This window comes from Poromitra crassiceps (assembly GCF_964638095.1).
Source record: "Poromitra crassiceps genome assembly, chromosome: 11".
NCBI lineage: Eukaryota > Metazoa > Chordata > Actinopteri > Beryciformes > Melamphaidae > Poromitra > Poromitra crassiceps.
Window position 1 is genome coordinate 50645272 of NC_139643.1, and position 20784 is coordinate 50666055.

General features: G+C 43.2%; 2 protein-coding genes across 2 annotated transcripts in view; one reads left to right on the forward strand and one right to left on the reverse strand.

Moving 5' to 3' along the window:
• asns (asparagine synthetase) overlaps nucleotides 1-11807 on the forward strand; it is a 14303-nt gene extending 2496 nt beyond the window's left edge. The window contains exons 3-12 of the mRNA XM_083645701.1: nucleotides 474-711; nucleotides 913-1098; nucleotides 1200-1301; nucleotides 1556-1683; nucleotides 4519-4645; nucleotides 6065-6171; nucleotides 6710-6810; nucleotides 7427-7508; nucleotides 7912-8067; nucleotides 8298-11807. Of these exons, the coding sequence (XP_083501827.1) occupies nucleotides 474-711; nucleotides 913-1098; nucleotides 1200-1301; nucleotides 1556-1683; nucleotides 4519-4645; nucleotides 6065-6171; nucleotides 6710-6810; nucleotides 7427-7508; nucleotides 7912-8067; nucleotides 8298-8507 (1437 nt within the window). The 3' untranslated portion in view covers nucleotides 8508-11807. The remainder of the gene's footprint in view (nucleotides 1-473; nucleotides 712-912; nucleotides 1099-1199; nucleotides 1302-1555; nucleotides 1684-4518; nucleotides 4646-6064; nucleotides 6172-6709; nucleotides 6811-7426; nucleotides 7509-7911; nucleotides 8068-8297) is intronic.
• Nucleotides 11808-12400: 593 nt separating this feature from the next.
• tac1 (tachykinin precursor 1) lies at nucleotides 12401-20060 on the reverse strand (the record flags this gene model as incomplete). Its single annotated transcript, XM_083645819.1, has 5 exons — nucleotides 12401-12447; nucleotides 13240-13296; nucleotides 17119-17142; nucleotides 18274-18379; nucleotides 19947-20060. 5 exons carry the CDS (start codon nucleotides 20058-20060, stop codon nucleotides 12401-12403), a joined length of 348 nt encoding a protein of 115 aa, XP_083501945.1.
• Between the last annotated feature and the right edge of the window lie 724 nt (nucleotides 20061-20784).

Consider the following 20784-nt stretch of genomic DNA (forward strand, 5'->3'; position numbering starts at 1 on the left):
TTTCTGCTCTGACATGCAGCGCCATCTGTCGACCCTCATGGAGACCTGTGTTTCATTCAACATCTCTAAATCAGGACCTGTCAGTTGGATTATGTTTCACTACAAACGCGCTGAATGCGTTTTGTCTCAATACATTCCAGCTGTCTAGTTGTCTCTTGTAAGTTATTTGTAATTAGAAAAAAATAATGCATTTATCAAATCCCTTTCAACATGATGGATTTGATCTTTTGCTGTAATGTCATAAAGAAAGTGGCAAAATCATCATAATGACAAAAACTACTACTGGATCAATTTCAGTTTGACTGAGGCTAAGTACGGAGAGTGTTTACACCTTGTCATACCCATGTCAACATACTTTGTGTTTTGTTAATGAGGGATATGTGGACTTTTTACATCAAATCAATCAATCAATCAATCAATCCAACTTAAGCTTCATAAAATAATCATGTCTCTGCAACTTCTCGATTTCTCAGCTGAAGACACAGTTTGAGTTTGATCACCAGACCAAAGTGGACGGGGAGATTCTGCTCCACCTGTACGACCGCTTTGGCATCCAGAAGATGGCCTCTCTCCTGGATGGTGTCTTCGCCTTTGTCCTGCTGGACACAGCCAACAGAAAAGTCTTTCTGGGACGGGATACGTACGGCGTGCGGCCGTTGTTCAAGCTCCTCACGGACGACGGGTTCCTTGCAGTGTGCTCAGAAGCCAAAGGTAATGGGGTCGTTTTATTACGGCCCCCCAAGAAGCAGGCTCTTTTGTGCACTTCCGGGCGTGGGAAATGTCCTAGGCCTTTTTGGTCTTCAGCTGGTTAAGATGTTGTTCTTGTGTTCACAGGCCTGACTAATCTGAGCCACTCCATGTTGTGTTCACAGGCCTTACTAATCTGAGCCACTCCATGTTGTGTTCACACAGGCCTGACTAATCTGAGCCACTCCATGTCCACGCCTGCCAGCATCGTGCCCTTCCTGCCCGGGCACTTTGAGGCCTTCACTCTGAAGCAGAACGGTAAAGTGGAGTCTATTCAGATGGATCAGTTCCACTGCTGCACAAAAGAGCCTTCTCATGCCGTGTACGACCCTGTGGAGAGGCTGCCTTCAGGTACACTAAGTTCATTATTATTTACACATTTTATTTGGTTGATTGGCGAACGTTAGCGATTTGTAACGCGCTGACTGAAATGTGATGTCTCCACACCTTAGGTTTTGATGAAGACACAGTGAAAAGCAACATCAGAAGCCTGTTTGAGAATGCTGTAAGGAAACGCCTTATGGCCCACAGGAGAATTGGTTGTCTTCTGTCAGGTACAGATTTATTAAAAGTATAGATATCAGATATCAGTGTTAGAACAAATAAGAGTAACAGAGTACTTTATGAAGTAGATTGGCTGGTACCAATCCAAGTACTACTCAATTTACAGTCATGTAATGTGCCATCTAGTATTGACCTACATTGTTTGATATGCATTATTATATAAGCCCTATGACAATGCCTATAAAACACTGTTTATGTATTATATTGAAAGCATGTGCTTTGTGTCATGTTGCATATTCCCCAGGCGGTCTGGACTCCAGCTTGGTTGCTGCTACGCTGGTGAAACTGGCCCAGGAGGAGAAGCTGCAGTACCCCATCCAGACATTTTCCATCGGGGCAGAGGACAGCCCGGACGCCATGGCGGCTCGCAAGGTACAGTCCTTCAATAGTCTGATGATGTTACAATAAACCCTCTGGCAGCCATCCACAGGTCTTCTTGGCAACAATGGCTAAGTGCTGATTGCGTTTCTAAATGTACAACCTGTCTGCCTCAACGTACAGAGTAGACACATGGCAGATCTCTTTGTAGACACATGGCAGATCTCTTTGTAGACACATGGCAGATCTCTTTGTAGACACAGGACAGATCTCTTTGTAGACACATAGCAGATCTCTTTGTAGACACATGGCAGATCTCTTTGTAGACACATAGCAGATCTCTTTGTAGACACATGACAGATCTCTTTGTAGACACATGACAGATCTCTTTGTAGACACATGACAGATCTCTTTGTAGACACATAGCAGATCTCTTTGTAGACACATGGCAGATCTCTTTGTAGACACATAGCAGATCTCTTTGTAGACACATGGCAGATCTCTTTGTAGACACATGGCAGATCTCTTTGTAGACACATGGCAGATCTCTTTGTAGACACATGGCAGATCTCTTTGTAGACACATAGCAGATCTCTTTGTAGACACATGACAGATCTCTTTGTAGACACAGGACAGATCTCTTTGTAGACACATGGCAGATCTCTTTGTAGACACAGGACAGATCTCTTTGTAGACACATAGCAGATCTCTTTGTAGACACATGGCAGATCTCTTTGTAGACACATGGCAGATCTCTTTGTAGACACATGGCAGATCTCTTTGTAGACACATGGCAGATCTCTTTGTAGACACATAGCAGATCTCTTTGTAGACACATGACAGATCTCTTTGTAGACACAGGACAGATCTCTTTGTAGACACATGGCAGATCTCTTTGTAGACACAGGACAGATCTCTTTGTAGACACATAGCAGATCTCTTTGTAGACACATGACAGATCTCTTTGTAGACACATGACAGATCTCTTTGTAGACACATGACAGATCTCTTTGTAGACACATGGCAGATCTCTTTGTAGACACATGACAGATCTCTTTGTAGACACATAGCAGATCTCTTTGTAGACACATGACAGATCTCTTTGTAGACACATGGCAGATCTCTTTGTAGACACATGACAGATCTCTTTGTAGACACATGGCAGATCTCTTTGTAGACACATGGTAGATCTCTTTGTAGACACATGGCAGATCTCTTTGTAGACACATGGCAGATCTCTTTGTAGACACATAGCAGATCTCTTTGTAGACACATGGCAGATCTCTTTGTAGACACATAACAGATCTCTTTGTAGACACATGGTAGATCTCTTTGTAGACACATGACAGATCTCTTTGTAGACACATGACAGATCTCTTTGTAGACACATGACAGATCTCTTTGTAGACACATGGCAGATCTCTTTGTAGACACATGACAGATCTCTTTGTAGACACATGGCAGATCTCTTTGTAGACACATGGCAGATCTCTTTGTAGACACATGGCAGATCTCTTTGTAGACACATGGCAGATCTCTTTGTAGACACATAGCAGATCTCTTTGTAGACACATGGCAGATCTCTTTGTAGACACATAACAGATCTCTTTGTAGACACATGGCAGATCTCTTTGCTGTTTTTGGCTGGAGATGTTTCACCGCTGATTGATCTGATTGATTTTGGCTTGAAATAATGTCATCTTGTTAATGAGTTAATCATAGCATATTTTTGCTTATTTTTGCTGTGTTCTTGCTAGCACATCCGATTTGCACATTAGCTAATGTTATTTAGCTGTTTAGATAGTACACACCTTTTCTGGTTCTCACACAGCAATTATTTGTATTAGTCACTGACTAGAATGAAATCTAGGGGAAATTAATCAAAACCCTTAAAAAAACTCGTACCCTATGAGGCCATTTACACCTGGCGTTAACATACATTTTCTGCAATCCGATTGCAATCTGATTGCAATCAGATTGCAGAAATGGGTGTCCTCTCAATCCGCATAAAGTTCCAGATTGAGAGGACACATTGCATTTACACTTGTGTTCAATGTGTACACAATGCGTCCCTGACCACCTCCGGAGGTGGTTTGGCCGATCAAATTGCAATCCTTCTTCAATGCGTTTTGGGGGTGTTTACACCTGTAGTTTCAAGTGATAAAACACAATCTGATTGCAATCTGATCACAGAAAACACATGTTTTAACGCCAGGTGTAAATGGCCTCATTTTGTATCAATATTTGTGTTAAAAGTGTCAACTTTGCCCCAGCTTTGATGGATTTCCATGAAATGTGACTTCAGCAGCTGTCAAAGTGATCGTTTGACCCCACGTAGCCACATGCATCTATCATGTCATAGGCCACACCCACTTTGGCCAATAACAAAAAAACCTTCATATTATGGCTTTAACTTAGCCCTGGAGCATTAAGTACTGTACATTTCTGGCATTGTGGCGCCCCCTATAGGTTGATTTTAAAATGCCGATACTTAGGTGCTTCATGAACCCTGCTCAACATTTGTGAAAATGTTTGTGATGATTGGACAATCAATATCACAATTTGATGTTAGGCCACGCCTTTTTTCAAGCTCATTGGATATTGGCGGCCATATTGTGTATCTGTTTGAGCCCTCTGGTACGTTCCCCTGTACTTTCTATGTGTTATACAACATTGGCATGTCCCCTTTGCATGTGTACCATATCAGCCAATAATCAATCATTATTAAGCGATTGTTGTTGGTTCCTGGGAAATAACAATATCTTGCGTGTTTTCAGTCAGTTTTTGTATGTGTTGATCTATGCGTTTTCAGTCTTGTGTGTGTGTGTGTGTGTGTGTGTGTGTGTGTGTGTGTGTGTGTGTGTGTGTGTGTGTGCGCGCGTCGGCCAGGTGGCGGCTTACATTGGCAGCGAACACCATGAGGTCAACTTCACCGCGGAGGAAGGCATCCGGGCCGTGGAGGAAGTCATCGTCCACCTGGAGACCTACGACATTACCACCATACGAGCCTCCGTCGGTGAGTCAGCGGTCAAGTATGGAAATTAAGGGGGTGAACCGATAACCGGACATATAGTCCAGTAAGCCATTCTCTGGGATCAGTGTGAAGAGTTTCTTTCTTCCTGTTGATCGACCCTCTGGCCACTCAGTCCATAACCTAACCTGAACCTGAACCTTAATTAAGTTAACCTGAACCTCATAGTAAAACCTTCCTGAAGAGACACTCTGCTTTCCAAAGACACAATAACAATAACAGCATCTCTCTGGGTTGTCTGGGAGATTCTTCGTTACACCACCACCATCTACTTGTTTCCCATCATCAGACAGGACGAGATAGGGATTTGCCGCGTGAGGATCCACATCAGCACCACAGCTTCTCCATCTCTTTCCTGAGAGGCTCCTCCAGCTGAGATGCAGCTGTCCTCCTCACAGTCCCATATGATGAGTGATGGACACTGCTTCAGAACTACCCCCATCTCTGACAAAGAGACAAATGAGGCCAGTCCGAATAGGGGAAAGGTGACAAAAAAAGCCCATAACTTGAGAATGCTCAATCTTTTCCTCATCAGATTTGCTGAGGTATGAACCAGGTGTCACCAAAGAGTCAGACTGTAATTTACCTAAGCAAATATTGAAAGATAGTCCTGTAAACATAGCTTTAGTTTAAGCAGAAATTGTACTTTTGTGGTGATAGGAAAAGAGGACATTTACTTTTCTCTCATTTATCAGAAAAACATGAATTCCTGTCAAATACCCTGATGCTGAACTGTCTATGATGCTATTCAACAATAAGCAGTGCTTGCATGGAGATATCTCATACAGCTTTATTGCAAATGAGGTTTCTTTAGACACACCCCTTCTCTGAAACGTAGGTCATTCCGAATGGGGGATAGGTGGCTATAGGTTGAGGCTATGTCTCGCACACACACCCTCTCATGAGTTAGATTTAAACCAACAGACCAAACCAACAGACCACAGAAGTCACGACCTTTGACCCTCTCATGAGTTACATTTAAACCTGTGGGAATATTCAGTAAAGCCTATGCTGGCCAGAACGTAACGTAACGTAACGTAAGGTAACGTAACGTAACGTAACGTAACGCAACGTAACGTAACGTAACGTAACGTAACGTAACGTAACGTAACGTAACGTAACGTAAATGTAACGTAACGTAACGTAATGTAAATGTAACGTAACCTAACCTAACCTAACCTAACCTAACCTAACCTAACCTAACGTAACGTAACGTAATATAAATGTAACGTAATGTAACGTAACGTAACGTAACGTAACGTAACATAACGTAAACGTAACGTAACGTAATGTAACGTAAACGTAACGTAACGAAAGCATTGCTGTGTGTTTTATTGAGCAGGGCTTATTTAGCCTGCTGCTGTCTTTGTTTTTCCTGATCCTACATGTGTTGTTCCTCTGCAGCCATGTACCTGGTTTCCAAGTACATCCGGGAGAAGTCGGACAGTGTGGTGATCTTCTCTGGAGAGGGCTCTGATGAGCTAACCCAGGGATACATCTACTTCCACAAGGCAAGTCCTACATGAGTCACTGTTAGGGTTCCACCAATGACAATTACCAGACTTCCCCCACCTTAAAGATCCATTTCAAAGACTTTCCAGGCCCAATTCCCTCAAATTCAAGGACCCAACATAGCATAGTTTGAGACAAGGATCAAGGTTAATTACTGTTACAACACCGATAATTTTTTAAATAGTTTGTGGAAACCTTTTATTTATTTACTTACTTATTTAATCTAGCATAAATAGTTAAATCTGGACATAACACTGCTGTATACGGTTCAAGGACATTTCAGAAAGTCATATTAAATTATTCCAATTGTCCGGGAAACTGAAATCATGCCGGACACGTTGACCGGCACCATTTCTTTTCTAGCGGAAACGCTGATTCCGAAAAAGGCCTTAATTCAGAATATCCAAAGGGAATATGCTGTTTACAACATGACCCTATCAAATTTGTAATATTGTCATATTGGGAATAATAGTGGAATATTTGTGCATGTAAACATCCTCACAGAGGCAGCGTAGCTAAGAGAGTTGTGTCACGCAGGCTCCAAGTCCCCGTGCGGCTGCAGAGGACAGCGTCCGGCTGATGAAGGAACTCTACCTCTTTGACGTTCTCCGTGCCGACCGCACCACTGCTGCACACGGGTAACGCCTGTGTTACCTCACCCACTGTTGTTATCCCCCACCCACCCAGCCATCCAATTCCACTAGGTGTCACTCTAAACCACAAGCTGATTTAGTCCACCAACTGCTAAACTTTCATATGAACTCATCATTATATATGACCCCATCTTTAATCTAAAACCTTAGTCTGCAAATATTAGTATTTATTTTGATATCTGCTTGGTACTGCTCTACGATCAACATTGACATATCTGTGGTTAATGTATCTACGTGTACAGTATGTCGTAGAGTATGTCAGTATGTCATGGACAGTCACTCACGTCCCTTGGGGGTCTCATTGGGAAAGGGGTAGAAGATGGCGGTTATGGATTTTCTGAAGTCATGTTTAGTCATTTAACATTCTTTAAAGCAGCATTATTCTTCTGGATATAATGTGGTTAAGCTGTAAGTATTGTGCCGTACACAAGTGAAGCTCTCTGAAAGTTCTACGCAAATCAGTCTGTGAAACTTGTTTTATTTCTTTGTCGTCTTTACTGTATCCAACTTGACTTAGGAATATCATTGATTGGAGGCTAAATGTCTGTGTGTTTTTGTGTTGTGGAAAACGTGCAGAAGTCACTTTGTTCTTTTCTTTTAGTCTGGAGCTCAGAGTGCCTTTCCTGGACCACAGGTTCACAGCATACTACCTTTCCTTGCCTGAGGAGATGAGGATTCCTAAGGTCAGTTGTGCCAGTTATGCAATTATGTCTTATGTTTTTTGTATCTGATGTATCTGTGTTAAATGTCTGTACGCAGCTTGGATCTCTGTCTCCAAGACAAATTTCTCCCAAGGGAGACAAATAAACTTGAACCTTGAACCTTGAACCTAAAGGTTACTTCCAATTATTTATTTATTTATTTATTTATTTATTTATTTATTTGTTTGTTTGTTTGTTTGTTTGTTTATTTATTTATTTATTTATTTATTTATTTATTTATCTTTATTTACCCAGGTGAGTCTTTTTCAAGAGAGCCCTGGGGTCTCTGTCCTTAGCATGGAACTGCACGTTTTGGTGGCGTCGCGCTAGAAGTGGGTGAAATGAATGTAGTTTTGTATGACTGTTCTCTGTCCTGTGTAAGCAGCATGGAGTGGAGAAGCATCTTCTGAGGGACTCCTTCAAAGGTCTGAACCTGATCCCTGATGAGATCCTCTGGAGGAGGAAAGAAGCCTTCAGTGATGGCCTGATGTCACTAAAGAAGTCCTGGTATACCAGCCTGCAAGAGCACCTGGAGTCTGAGGTAGGCTATGTAGGGTCCCACCGATATACTGTAGCAAGTAGCGTTAGTGTTTAAAATTAGGGCTGTTTGCTGCTTTGGCATTCAAACCGAAATATTGGCTATTTATTATTGATAATGAAGATTCAAGTCGTGGTAAATTTCAGACTTGAAAGCAGTGTCCTGTCTTTTCTGAGGTGAAATGCAAATGAACTAGAGTCATATGTTACATGTCCTCTTTAATCTTCTCTCAGGTGAATGACCTCCAGCTGGAGAAGGCCCACAAGACGTTCCCTCACCTCTCTCCAACGTCCAAAGAGGCCTACTACTACAGGCAGGTGTTTGAGAAGCACTTCCCGGGCCGGGCGGAGTGGCTCTCCCACTATTGGATGCCTCGCTGGATCAACGCCACCGACCCCTCGGCCCGAACGCTGTCCATCTACAAACCAGACAAGGACCAGTAACTCACTGGAGTGACCCACTAGGAGGTGGCTGCCTGTGTGCCTGTGTCTGCTGCTGTCAATCACCAGTATGGTGGCCTTCTTAGGACATCCTCAGCCATCTGTATCTCTCACTGTACTTTCAGGCTTAGCTGTAGCCTACATTTGTCTTTGTCTTTCTGTAAGTTTGTCCGCCTTAGCTGTACTTTGTCAGACTTGGATAAGGCTGCAACTAACGATTGCTTTCGTTATCGATTATTAATCTGTTGATTATTTTCTCGACTAATTGATGAGTGGTTTAGTCTATAAAATGTCACAAAATGGTGTACGAAGTTTTGATCACGTTTTCCACAAAGCCCAAGATGACGTCCTCAAATGTCTTCTTTTGTTCTGAGCAACAGTCCACAACCCAAAGAGAATCAGTTCACTGTCATAGAAGACTAAAGAAACCAGAAAATATTCACATGCAAGAAGCTGGAATGAGAGAATTTTTGTATTTTCTTTTTCCTAAAAATGAATCTAAATGATTAATCGATTATAAAAATAGTTGGCGGGTAATTTGAGGATCCAAACAATTTTTTTTTTTTCATCGGATGGATCTACTGCAGAACTCTTAAGTTGCATGGAGCTAAAGTTGCATTCATATTGTACCATATAAAAAGCAGGGGATTGGGTGGATATTAATCAGTTACACAGGCTTGTAATGTGACTAGATGAATCAGCCTAGCTGGAGTGTTGTGAGGGGCAGTGCTGAGGTCATCTACAGAGTCTGACAAACTGACAAAGTACAACTAAGACTGACTAAAGTATAGAGGTGGAAAGAGTACTAACAAATCCTACTCAAGTATTGTTACTTTAGTGAAAATTAACTCAAATACAAGTAAAATTACTAGTCCAGGAAATTACTCAAGTATGAGTAAAAAAAAGTAGCCTATTAAAAGTACTAAATTAAAAGTACATTTGGGTTACTTTAAAAAAATATATATTTCAATTATTTACCCTAATAATTACATTTGAGACATCCAGCAGGTTAGCAGTGTTAGCTAAGCTGTCCCTGTCTGTCTTGTGTTTCATACTGAACAGCTGGTTCAGATGCAGCAGGGATGCTCAGTTTGGAGATTCTCTCCTGACGAGCTGAGCTGCTCGCAGCAACATCACAATCACATACATCCATTTAGCTCTGGCTGCTATCATCAGTGTCACATGAAACTGAGATTTCTGAACTAATGTGACGATGGGGATCATTACAATTGTGTGGATCGTCTACACCTGTGTAATTCAATCGGCGAGTCCTGAGTACAATTTAATTTAATTGGCCACTGCACTAGTAACGAGCCACCAGATTGGACGGGGCTAAATGTGGAGATGATTCTGGACCTGATAGCGAGCAGTCCCAATGTTGTGCCACCGTGTTTTCATAGTGCGGTGTGCAAAACATGGGGGATGTTTGTACATGCAAAAAAATATTCTCATGCCATAACCTCTAATTTTATCACTAGATTAAATTTGAGAAAACAGTTATTCTTCAGCATTTATTATATTGAAAATCACTTTAAACAGCCAATTTAGCATATCTCATTAGATCGTTTTAGCCTCATAAGTAAAAATGGTGTGGCTGGTCGTAGACCTCCCGGGCCAGGCAGAACCATCATGGTTCTGGCCCCCGGGCCGCACAATGCCCAGGTCTGCTACAGAGAAACCATTCCAGCATGGTGGGAGGATTTGACAGTTTCAGTAGTCTGGCTTTCAATGGAAAGTTTAAAAAGGAAATGGTCAAATGGAAAGATATTGAAGGTCAGCTATCAGCAGTTAGAATAATAAAAATAACAACCTTATAAACAACCACATGGGTCTAACATAGTCATCAGCAGCACTACCAAATTTGTACAATGATACGCTTCTGGCTCAAGTGTGTTGATGATAGATGCATCTGTATGGAGAGTTGCAGCCGTTACAACCTAATTCAGCCCAGATCAGTTTCAACAAGTTTAGCAGCCTTGCCTCGGGCTGGGCGAGAATTCACTATTATCCTTTATCGTCTTTCAGTGGAATCATATTATTATGGTGATTTTGGGATATCACGACACACAATTGCGTTGTCTAAATTGATGATACCAAGCAAGATTTTACTCTCAAATAAACTAAAATTAAGTAGCTATAAAACACTTTATTATTTGAATATTTCTATTTTGTTTGACGATCACAGCTAACATTACTGTACCATTCAGTTCAACTGGATTTAACTGGATTTTGCATATGTGAGCCATATCGTGATATACTGTAGGTCGATACAGAAAACAATCTTTGTGATTATCGTGATATTGATTTCATCCATATCGCCCAGCCCTAACCTTGGACAGCCTCATAAAGCCCCTACACAACACACGATATAAGGTGCATTATAACCCAACACACGATATAAGGTGCATTATAACCCAACACACGATATAAGGTGCATTATAACAGTTGTCTTCTCTTTCTGCTGTAGATGCCTATTTCTCTATCACACTATTCTATAAAGGGACCTTGTTTTGTTCTCATATATACTTGTGTGGGATTGGGGATCAACACAGGCCTTAATTGATTAATTAGAGCTGATGATGCTAATTAGGCTAATATGGCAGATGCTTGACTAATACGTTATGCGCATTTTATATAAATAATAATAATAATACATTCAACCTATATAGCACTTTTCTAGGTACTTAAAGCCGCTTTACACACAGAGTAAAATCATTTAATAAGTACATTTTTGTAGTAGTAAAATAAATAGAAAATAAGTGATGGGGTTAGCAGGTGAAGGCGAGTGTGAAGAGGTGGGTCTTGAGGGCCTGTTTGAAAGATGGAAGGGTGTTTACACCTTTGCACTTTATCATAGGGTAGAGGGGGGGAGTCACACTGTTTCTGCATTTGTCTGTACTTTGGTGACCTCTATCAAGCTGCATAATGTCATCTGTATGATCTGTATGAGTTGTACTTTTCTGTCGTGTGTGTGTGTGTGCACGCGTGCGTGTGTGTGTGTGCGGGCGCGCGTTAGTGATATGTAATTTCATGTATGCAAGTAATGAGATATGAACCAGATCTAACTCTCTGTTTCAAAGTATCTAACTCTCTATTTCAAAGTACACGTTAGCGCCTCTGGGTGCAGGTTATAGACTTGTGTCTGTAGCTATACTGATTGCTGCTAAGCTAATGAATCAAAGTCGATTGACATCATCTGAATTGTTGCCGTCTGTGATTTGTGTGGGTGATGTATGTAGTACCTCTGCGGTCCACCAGAGTGCTCCGCTTTCCTGCAAATGCACTGAACATTATTTCGAGACCCATTTCACATCAAAGGAATTCACCACACCCCGGCATGGGTGATAACAAAAAAACTGAAGTTGAACTAATAAAGAAAATAGTTTTAATATATTTCAAGCCACTTTCACACTCTGTCATATATCACACCATAGAATATTTTTGAAAACATGACAGCTTTTTCTAAAGACATTTGAAAACCAAGATGAGAACATGTCCTGTCGTTACAGTCGATCTGTAGAGGTTGTATTTGCAGATTTCAACAGCTATGAGGCACTAGACAGTGAAGTTGGCAGTGCAATAAAGCCTTGCTTGCTTCGATGGTCCACGACAACAGCAGTTTCTTTGTGGCACGGCGAAAATGGTTCTAAAAACAGTCACACATATGACATGTTTCTGCGAGGGGCCGGTGTCACTTTCCCCTTCTGCTGGGACAAATCAAACGGGCACAGATAGACAGCACTGCTACATCACTACAATGTGCAAACAGAATCATCGTTTGTTTTATTCCACTAACAGCTATACAGAAGTTTGAGAAGACAGAAGCAGCATCAGGTGCCCCTCCCGTGTATGAGGAATGTCGAGATGAGAAGCAGGCAGGTGAGAGGGCGTCCGTTTTAGCGGCGCTTGTCGTACGTCTTTATTGTGCTCCACTCGTAGGAATCTGCAATTAGGGAGAACGCTCGTTAATCAAATCTCTTAATTAATTAATTAATTAATTAATCTCTCAGTGGTACTCAACCTTGCCCTACTCAGGAGCCTCACTGACAAAAAAAACGCTTTGCAAGAGCTACAATTTTAAAAAAAAAGTTGCTTTCCTCACGTTATTTTTATTAGATATTTATGTATTTTAAGTAGGACTTAAAAGAGCCACAACTACCCATAAAGGAGCCGCATGTGGCTCTAGAGCCTCGGATTGAGTAACACTGCATCTCTAGACCTTTCTTTCATTAGTCCCAGACATTTTTGTCACAGGGTTTGTTAAAAGAGGCACCAAAATCAATGCATATTCATTTTGCACGTGATCTCACACATATCCGAAAACTGTACACAGCTTTGCAGGCGTTCATTTAGTTTGACAATTATTGAGAGTTGACTTGAGTTAAGTTGGGCAGCAGTGATGTCATCAGAAGGCGCTGAATCATTGGGTTGGGTCTTTGTGATGACATCACTGCTGCTCAAACCTAACTCAAATCAACGCTCAATAACTGTCAAACTAAATGAATGCCTGCAAAATTGTTTACAGTTTTAGGATGTGTGTGAGATCATGTGCAAAATAAATCAGCATTATTTTTCGGTGAAGTTCTCCTTTAACCCATTGATACCTGATGCAGCATTTGTGTGTGTATCCCTTTACGCGGTTCGCGGTCTTAAAGGGATACACACACAAATGAGGGATATACACGCAAATGCTGCATCAGGTATCAATGGGTTAAGGAGGATGTCATTAAATTACCTGGCTCCTCTTGGCTTCTTTTCCCCATCAGTCCAACAAAGGAGTTGATTTTATGCCCTGAAAAAGAGAAGATATTGTGGTTGTGATTTGAGTTCAATAATAACCTATATACTGTACATGGCAAAGTCAGAGATGGTCTATGCAACAGATGATGGGCTGGCTTTGATTTCAGCTGTGTGAAAGCCAAGCCAGGTTGGTGTGAACTCCAAATGAACACTATAGTTGAGTCACTGGTCCTGTCAGGTTTGTAGAGTCCTCGCACTAACTGAGGGGGTCTGACTGACTGACGGTCGCTTTGATCAGTGTGAGAACGCACATCGTGCACGTGAGACAACCCGAGGAACAGTTGCATCACAGACTGTCAATCTCAGTAATGGACTATCATCTGGTGGGGGGGGCATTGCAAAGCTGCAGCGAGACCCCAGGGAATATCAATGAACTACAATATTTAGATGAGGTTGACGTAGGGCTCGGCAGTAATTCAATATGATTGTTTATCGTCTTTCAGTGGAATCCTATTGTGATGATATGAAGATATTTTAATATTGTGAGACATTTCTGCTGTCTAAATCGAGGATGACAAGCAAATTTGACTTAAAAACGCATGAAACTAAGTAGTTTTGACCATGAGATAAACATTATTTGATGATTTAACATGATTTTGAATACATGAACCATATTGTATCAAGAAATATCCTTGTGATTATCATGCTATTGATTTCAACCATAGCATCCATGGCAGCCCCTCGGTTGACTTGACAGGAGTGAAGTAAGCACTGAGATGTGCCCTCGATCGTCACTGGAGAGGAAACTGAATATTATATATGAATATTTATTTTGATCTGCCCTTCACATTTTGTGCCAGAGATGCTATCAAAGTGCACAGAACGAAGGCGTCCTGTTCTGAGTGAAGGCTGAGCTGCGTCTCTCAAGAGCAGCAACAATCCAGTTGAACTCCCAGAAGTCCTTGGGTCATTGATCGTATAGCACTCTCCCCAGGCCTAATGATGAGTGATGTACAGGCATGCCTGCTTTCAAGGAATCAGCCATGATGGAGACGTCCTTACGACCACTGAGTGGGAGAGTCATTTCAAACATGCCATTGACGAAGAAAGGGAAAATCCCCTCCTCCACTCCTCTCTCTCTCTCTCTCTCTCTCTCTCTCTCTCTCTCTCTCTCTCTCTCTCTCTGTCTCATTCCCTCTCTCACACACACTTCTCCTCTGGACCACCTGACCTTCTCCTCTGGACCACCTGACCTTCTCCTCTGGACCACCTGACCTTCTCCTCTGGACCACCTGACCACCTTCCTTGCTGACCGTTATAATTAAGCAGAGTCTTGTGAATTGGTTGTGAATTCATTAAAATCTGAAAATGCATGCCCCGCCCCCTCCTATTATTTACCCTGTTCTTTCTTACTGACACAAATATGAATGTTTAGCTCAATGAATAATAATCGTCATAATAATAATAATAATAATAATGCTTGCTTCCGTCGCAGTGATGCAGACTTTCTGGTACTTTCTGAAACCATCTGGCTGCCCCCATCAGTCCACTCTGTGTGAATGAGCTATCTGCCCCCATCAGTCCACTCTGTGTGAATGAGCTATCTGCCCCCATCAGTCCACTCTGTGTGAATGAGCTATCTGCCCCCATCAGTCCACTCTGTGTGAATGAGCTATCTGCCCCCATCAGTCCACTCTGTGTGAATGAGCTATCTGCCCCCATCAGTCCACTCTGTGTGAATGAGCTATCTGCCTCCAGTCCACTCTGTGTGAATGAGCTATCTGCCCCCATCAGTCCACTCTGTGTGAATGAGCTATCTGCCCCCATCAGTCCACTCTGTGTGAATGAGCTATCTGCCCCCATCAGTCCACTCTGTGTGAATGAGCTATCTGCCCCCATCAGTCCACTCTGTGTGAATGAGCTATCTGCCCCCATCAGTCCACTCTGTGTGAATGAGCTATCTGCCCCCATCAGTCCACTCTGTGTGAATGAGCTATCTGCCCTCATCAGTCCACTCTGTGTGAATGAGCTATCTGCCCCCAGTCCACTCTGTGTGAATGAGCTATCTGCCCCCATCAGTCCACTCTGTGTGAATGAGCTATCTGCCCCCATCAGTCCACTCTGTGTGAATGAGCTATCTGCCCCCATCAGTCCACTCTGTGTGAATGAGCTATCTGCCCCCATCAGTCCACTCTGTGTGAATGAGCTATCTGCCCCCATCAGTCCACTCTGTGTGAATGAGCTATCTGCCCTCATCAGTCCACTCTGTGTGAATGAGCTATCTGCCCCCATCAGTCCACTCTGTGTGAATGAGCTATCTGCCCTCATCAGTCCACTCTGTGTGAATGAGCTATCTGCCCTCATCAGTCCACTCTGTGTGAATGAGCTATCTGCCCCCATCAGTCCACTCTGTGTGAATGAGCTATCTGCCCCCATCAGTCCACTCTGTGTGAATGAGCTATCTGCCCCCATCAGTCCACTCTGTGTGAATGAGCTATCTGCCCTCATCAGTCCACTCTGTGTGAATGAGCTATCTGCCCCCATCAGTCCACTCTGTGTGAATGAACTATCTGCCCTCATCAGTCCACTCTGTGTGAATGAGCTATCTGCCCCCGGTCCACTCTGTGTGAATGAGCTATCTGCCCCCGGTCCACTCTGTGTGAATGAACTATCTGCCCTCATCAGTCCACTCTGTGTGAATGAGCTATCTGCCCTCAGTCCACTCTGTGTGAATGAGCTATCTGCCCCCGGTCCACTCTGTGTGAATGAGCTATCTGCCCTCAGTCCACTCTGTGTGAATGAGCTATCTGCCCCCATCAGTCCACTCTGTGTGAATGAACTATCTGCCCCCATCAGTCCACTCTGTGTGAATGAGCTATCTGCCCTCATCAGTCCACTCTGTGTGAATGAGCTATCTGCCCTCATCAGTCCACTCTGTGTGAATGAACTATCTGCCCTCATCAGTCCACTCTGTGTGAATGAGCTATCTGCCCTCAGTCCACTCTGTGTGAATGAGCTATCTGCCCTTGGTCCACTCTGTGTGAATGAGCTATCTGCCCTCGGTCCACTCTGTGTGAATGAGCTATCTGCCATCAGTCCACTCTGTGTGAATGAGCTATCTGCCCTCATCAGTCCACTCTGTGTGAATGAGCTATCTGCCCCCATCAGTCCAATCTGTGTGAATGAGTTATCTGCCCCCATCAGTCCACTCTGTGTGAATGAGTTATCTGCCCCCATCAGTCCACTCTGTGTGAATGAGCTATCTGCCCCCATCAGTCCACTCTGTGTGAATGAGCTATCTGCCTCCAGTCCACTCTGTGTGAATGAGCTATCTGCCCTCATCAGTCCACTCTGTGTGAATGAGCTATCTGCCTCCAGTCCACTCTGTGTGAATGAGCTATCTGCCCTCAGTCCACTCTGTGTGAATGAGCTCCTATCTGCCCCCATCAGTCCACTCTGTGTGAATGAGCTATCTGCCTCCAGTCCACTCTGTGTGAATGAGCTATCTGCCCTCAGTCCACTCTGTGTGAATGAGCTCCTATCTGCACACAGCACCCAGCCCTCCATATGATCTGATAGTTTTTATGATTATAATAAACAGCAAAGATTGAGTCAGCGTTTCCTCTGAGGAGCTGATATCATCTAATAAAGTGTCACATTGACTGCGTAATAATATTTGACCAGTCATCAATTATTTGTTGACTTTGTCTCAAAGTCCCACAGCTGATTTTGGAAGTATTGTTGGAAAATGCTTTTATAGGATTGACTTTGTGCATGATGCCCCGCCCCCTACATTCTGCCTTTTGAATTTGAGGAGCAAAACGCAGGAAAGTTCATGAACAATAACAAAAAGGAGAAGATCTGTGTCACTTACTTTTGCGGGTGATCTGTGCGTTTGCTGTGGGAGGGAGAAACGAGAGGAGACGTTTTAGTGCACAAACTCAGAGTAGCCTTACCCCTCCACAGACAGGAGAGATGGAGCCTGAGGAGAGAGGCCTCCACAGACAGGAGAGACATGATGGAGCCTGAGGAGAGAGGCCTCCACAGACAGGAGAGACATGATGGAGCCTGAGGAGAGAGGCCTCCACAGACAGGAGAGACAGACTAGAAACATGATGGAGCCTGAGGAGAGAGGCCTCCACAGACAGGAGACAGACTAGAAACATGATGGAGCCTGAGGAGAGAGGCCTCCACAGACTGGAGAGACAGACTAGAAACATGATGGAGCCTGAGGAGAGAGGCCTCCACAGACAGGAGAGACAGTCTAAACACATGATGGAGCCTGAGGAGAGAGGCCTCCACAGACAGGAGAGACAGACTAGAAACATGATGGAGCCTGAGGAGAGAGGCCTCCACAGACAGGAGAGACAGTCTAGAAACATGATGGAGCCTGAGGAGAGAGGCCTCCACAGACAGGAGAGACAGTCTAAACACATGGTGGAGCCTGAGGAGAGAGGCCTCCACAGACAGGAGAGACATGATGGAGCCTGAGGAGAGAGGCCTCCACAGACAGGAGAGACAGTCTAAACACATGGTGGAGCCTGAGGAGAGAGGCCTCCACAGACAGGAGAGACAGTCTAAACACATGATGGAGCCTGAGGAGAGAGGCCTCCACAGACAGGAGAGACAGTCTAAACACATGATGGAGCCTGAGGAGAGAGGCCTCCACAGACAGGAGAGACATGATGGAGCCTGAGGAGAGAGGCCTCCACAGACAGGAGAGACAGTCTAAACACATGATGGAGCCTGAGGAGAGAGGCCTCCACAGACAGGAGAGACATGATGGAGCCTGAGGAGAGAGGCCTCCACAGACAGGAGAGACAGTCTAGAAACATGATGGAGCCTGAGGAGAGAGGCCTCCACAGACAGCAGAGACAGTCTAAACACATGGTGGAGCCTGAGGAGAGAGGCCTCCACAGACAGGAGAGACAGTCTAAACACATGATGGAGCCTGAGGAGAGAGGCCTCCACAGACAGGAGAGACAGTCTAAACACATGATGGAGCCTGAGGAGAGAGGCCAGCTCTTACCCATGGAGCGCTTCCCCATCAGCCCAATGAACTGGCGCGGCCGCGGCTTCCTCGTCATCCTCAGGAGGATTTCTCTGAAGGGGTCGTTGGCCTTAAGCCATCCGTCCTGCATGGGGAAGAAACCCAACTCATGTTAGGCGAACACTAGGGGGCGATATAGCAAGGCGAAGGCAAAGTCTGCACGTTCCCTGGTCCTTGAAATACTCAAAAGTATGTGAATTTGAGAGAAGAGAACAAGCCCTTTGACGTTTTTGAAAATAGACATGGGTCATTGAAAGTGCTTGAATTTATAGATTTTGTGCAAGAATTGAGGTACGTTTGATTTTTTTTAAATATTTTTATACTACTTTTTTGCTTAGCATGAGAAAAATTGCAAGATCAAATTTGGACTCATAATGGCTCGCCATACAAAATTCACACGGCTACGACCTGTGCGTAAAAATCTCTCTCTCTCTCTCTCCCTCCTTCTCCCCCCCTCCCTCTATCTCTCTCTCCCTCTTTTTCTCTCTCTCTCGCACGCACCTGCACGTGTGCGCACACACACACACACACACACGCCCCAGTAATCCATATGTCATCCGGATTGTGAACTTTCACGAAGTGTTCTGTGTCTGCGTCGGGAGGTAGCCTATTTCTGGAGAACGCATTAAATAGATGGCATTAGTGTGAGTGAGGTGAACCTGCGGGAGGCGCTCATCTATCTGAGATGGTCGCAGCCTGCTGTCAGGTTATCAGCAGAAAAAAAGAGGCGCTTGGCAGGAGGCCAACCCGCAATGTCGAACACAGGACGTGTCTGTGCTACCAATCACTGCGCTCAGCTGCTCACACTCTGTCACAGCACTTTCAATTTAGCCTAATTGCATTGTGCTGCTATAACGACTTGGGCGGTGGGTGGGACGCTCCATATACCGTTATCCCAAGCAGAGTCCAATTATTAAACTTTTTTTAAATCATTTGTATAATGGAAAACAAAGGGGAAAGACAGCAACGAGAAATCTATTTGGATAATCATGTAACAGAAACTATCATATATATATATATATATATATATATATATATATATATATATATCATATAAATAAAATGCACCGGGCCGGCCTACTGTATAGCATTCAGGACCAATGTTACGCTGATAAAGCCCTATATCATTATCACACTGACATACAGTCGCAGTTATTGCTTCATTTTGTCCACATGATGACAAATGAGATGATGCAGAGATTTTGGCATATGGTTTAGTGTATTGACACCCATAATTACAATAATTAGCCTATATCACCAATTTTATGACACAGTGAACTTATTCCAGTTTGGTGAAACCTGACTTATAATAACTTATAATAAAAATGATAATAATAATAATAATAATAATAATAACTTATAATAAAAATAATAATAATAATAATAATAATAATAATAATAACAATAATAATAATAATGATGATAATGATAAACAACAATACTTAACAATAAACAATTATTATTATTATTATTATTATTATTATTATTATTATTATTATTATCATTTCATCACTATCCTGGGGAGAAAAAGTCTTAGCCTAGTAATTATCCACACTTGTGTGTTGCTTCAGATGAGAACCCATTCAGTGAGACAGATGTAAGTTAAGATAAGTGACATTTGAAATAATGACCCAGAATAGATAAACTCTTACCTGCAATTGACTGCTGCTCGTCCAATAGTCAAGCTCTTCTTTTGGGCCGATTTCCTCGCAAAAAACTTGGGCGACGGCGAGAAAAGCCATTAAAAGCGGTAGGAGTGATTTCATGATGCCAAACCTGTTTTTTTCCCGACGAGATGAGCGTTAGCTGTACTGTACTGTACTGTACTGTACTGTACTGTACTGTACAGTATTGCCGTTCTATTTAAATTGACCAACAGTTATCAGCAGTCAAAATAACAGCAACACCGGAGAAGGTTGGAGTCACGAGCAGGTACGCGCTGCGTCTGTCGTTGAGCTCAGTGTGACTCCATACCGCTTGCCGTGCCGTGCGTAAAGATGCTCCGGGGGCGCCGTGTCCAAAGCTGTCCGTGCGCTCTGCCTCTGCCTCCGCGTCTTCGTGACCAAAAGCCCTGCACGCGCTCCTATATAGGAGCCAAAGCCGTGTTTTAGTAACGCCATTACAGTACTGTGATTACATTACACGCACGCACGCACGCACGCACACACACACACACACACACACACACACACACACACACACACACACACACACACACACACACACACACACACACACACACACACACACACACACACACACACACACACACACACACACACACATGGCTGGAAGTCCAAAATAAAATAATGAAAGTAAATAAATAAATAGCCTACAAATCCACATCTCTCCATACAGACGATCTAAATTAGAATTTGCTTCTATCATTATAATGGAGAGCTAAGATCAAGAAAGACAAAGAAAGAAAGAAAGAAAGAAAGAAAGAAAGAAAGAAAGAAAGAAAGAAAGAAAGAAAGAAAGAAAGAAAGA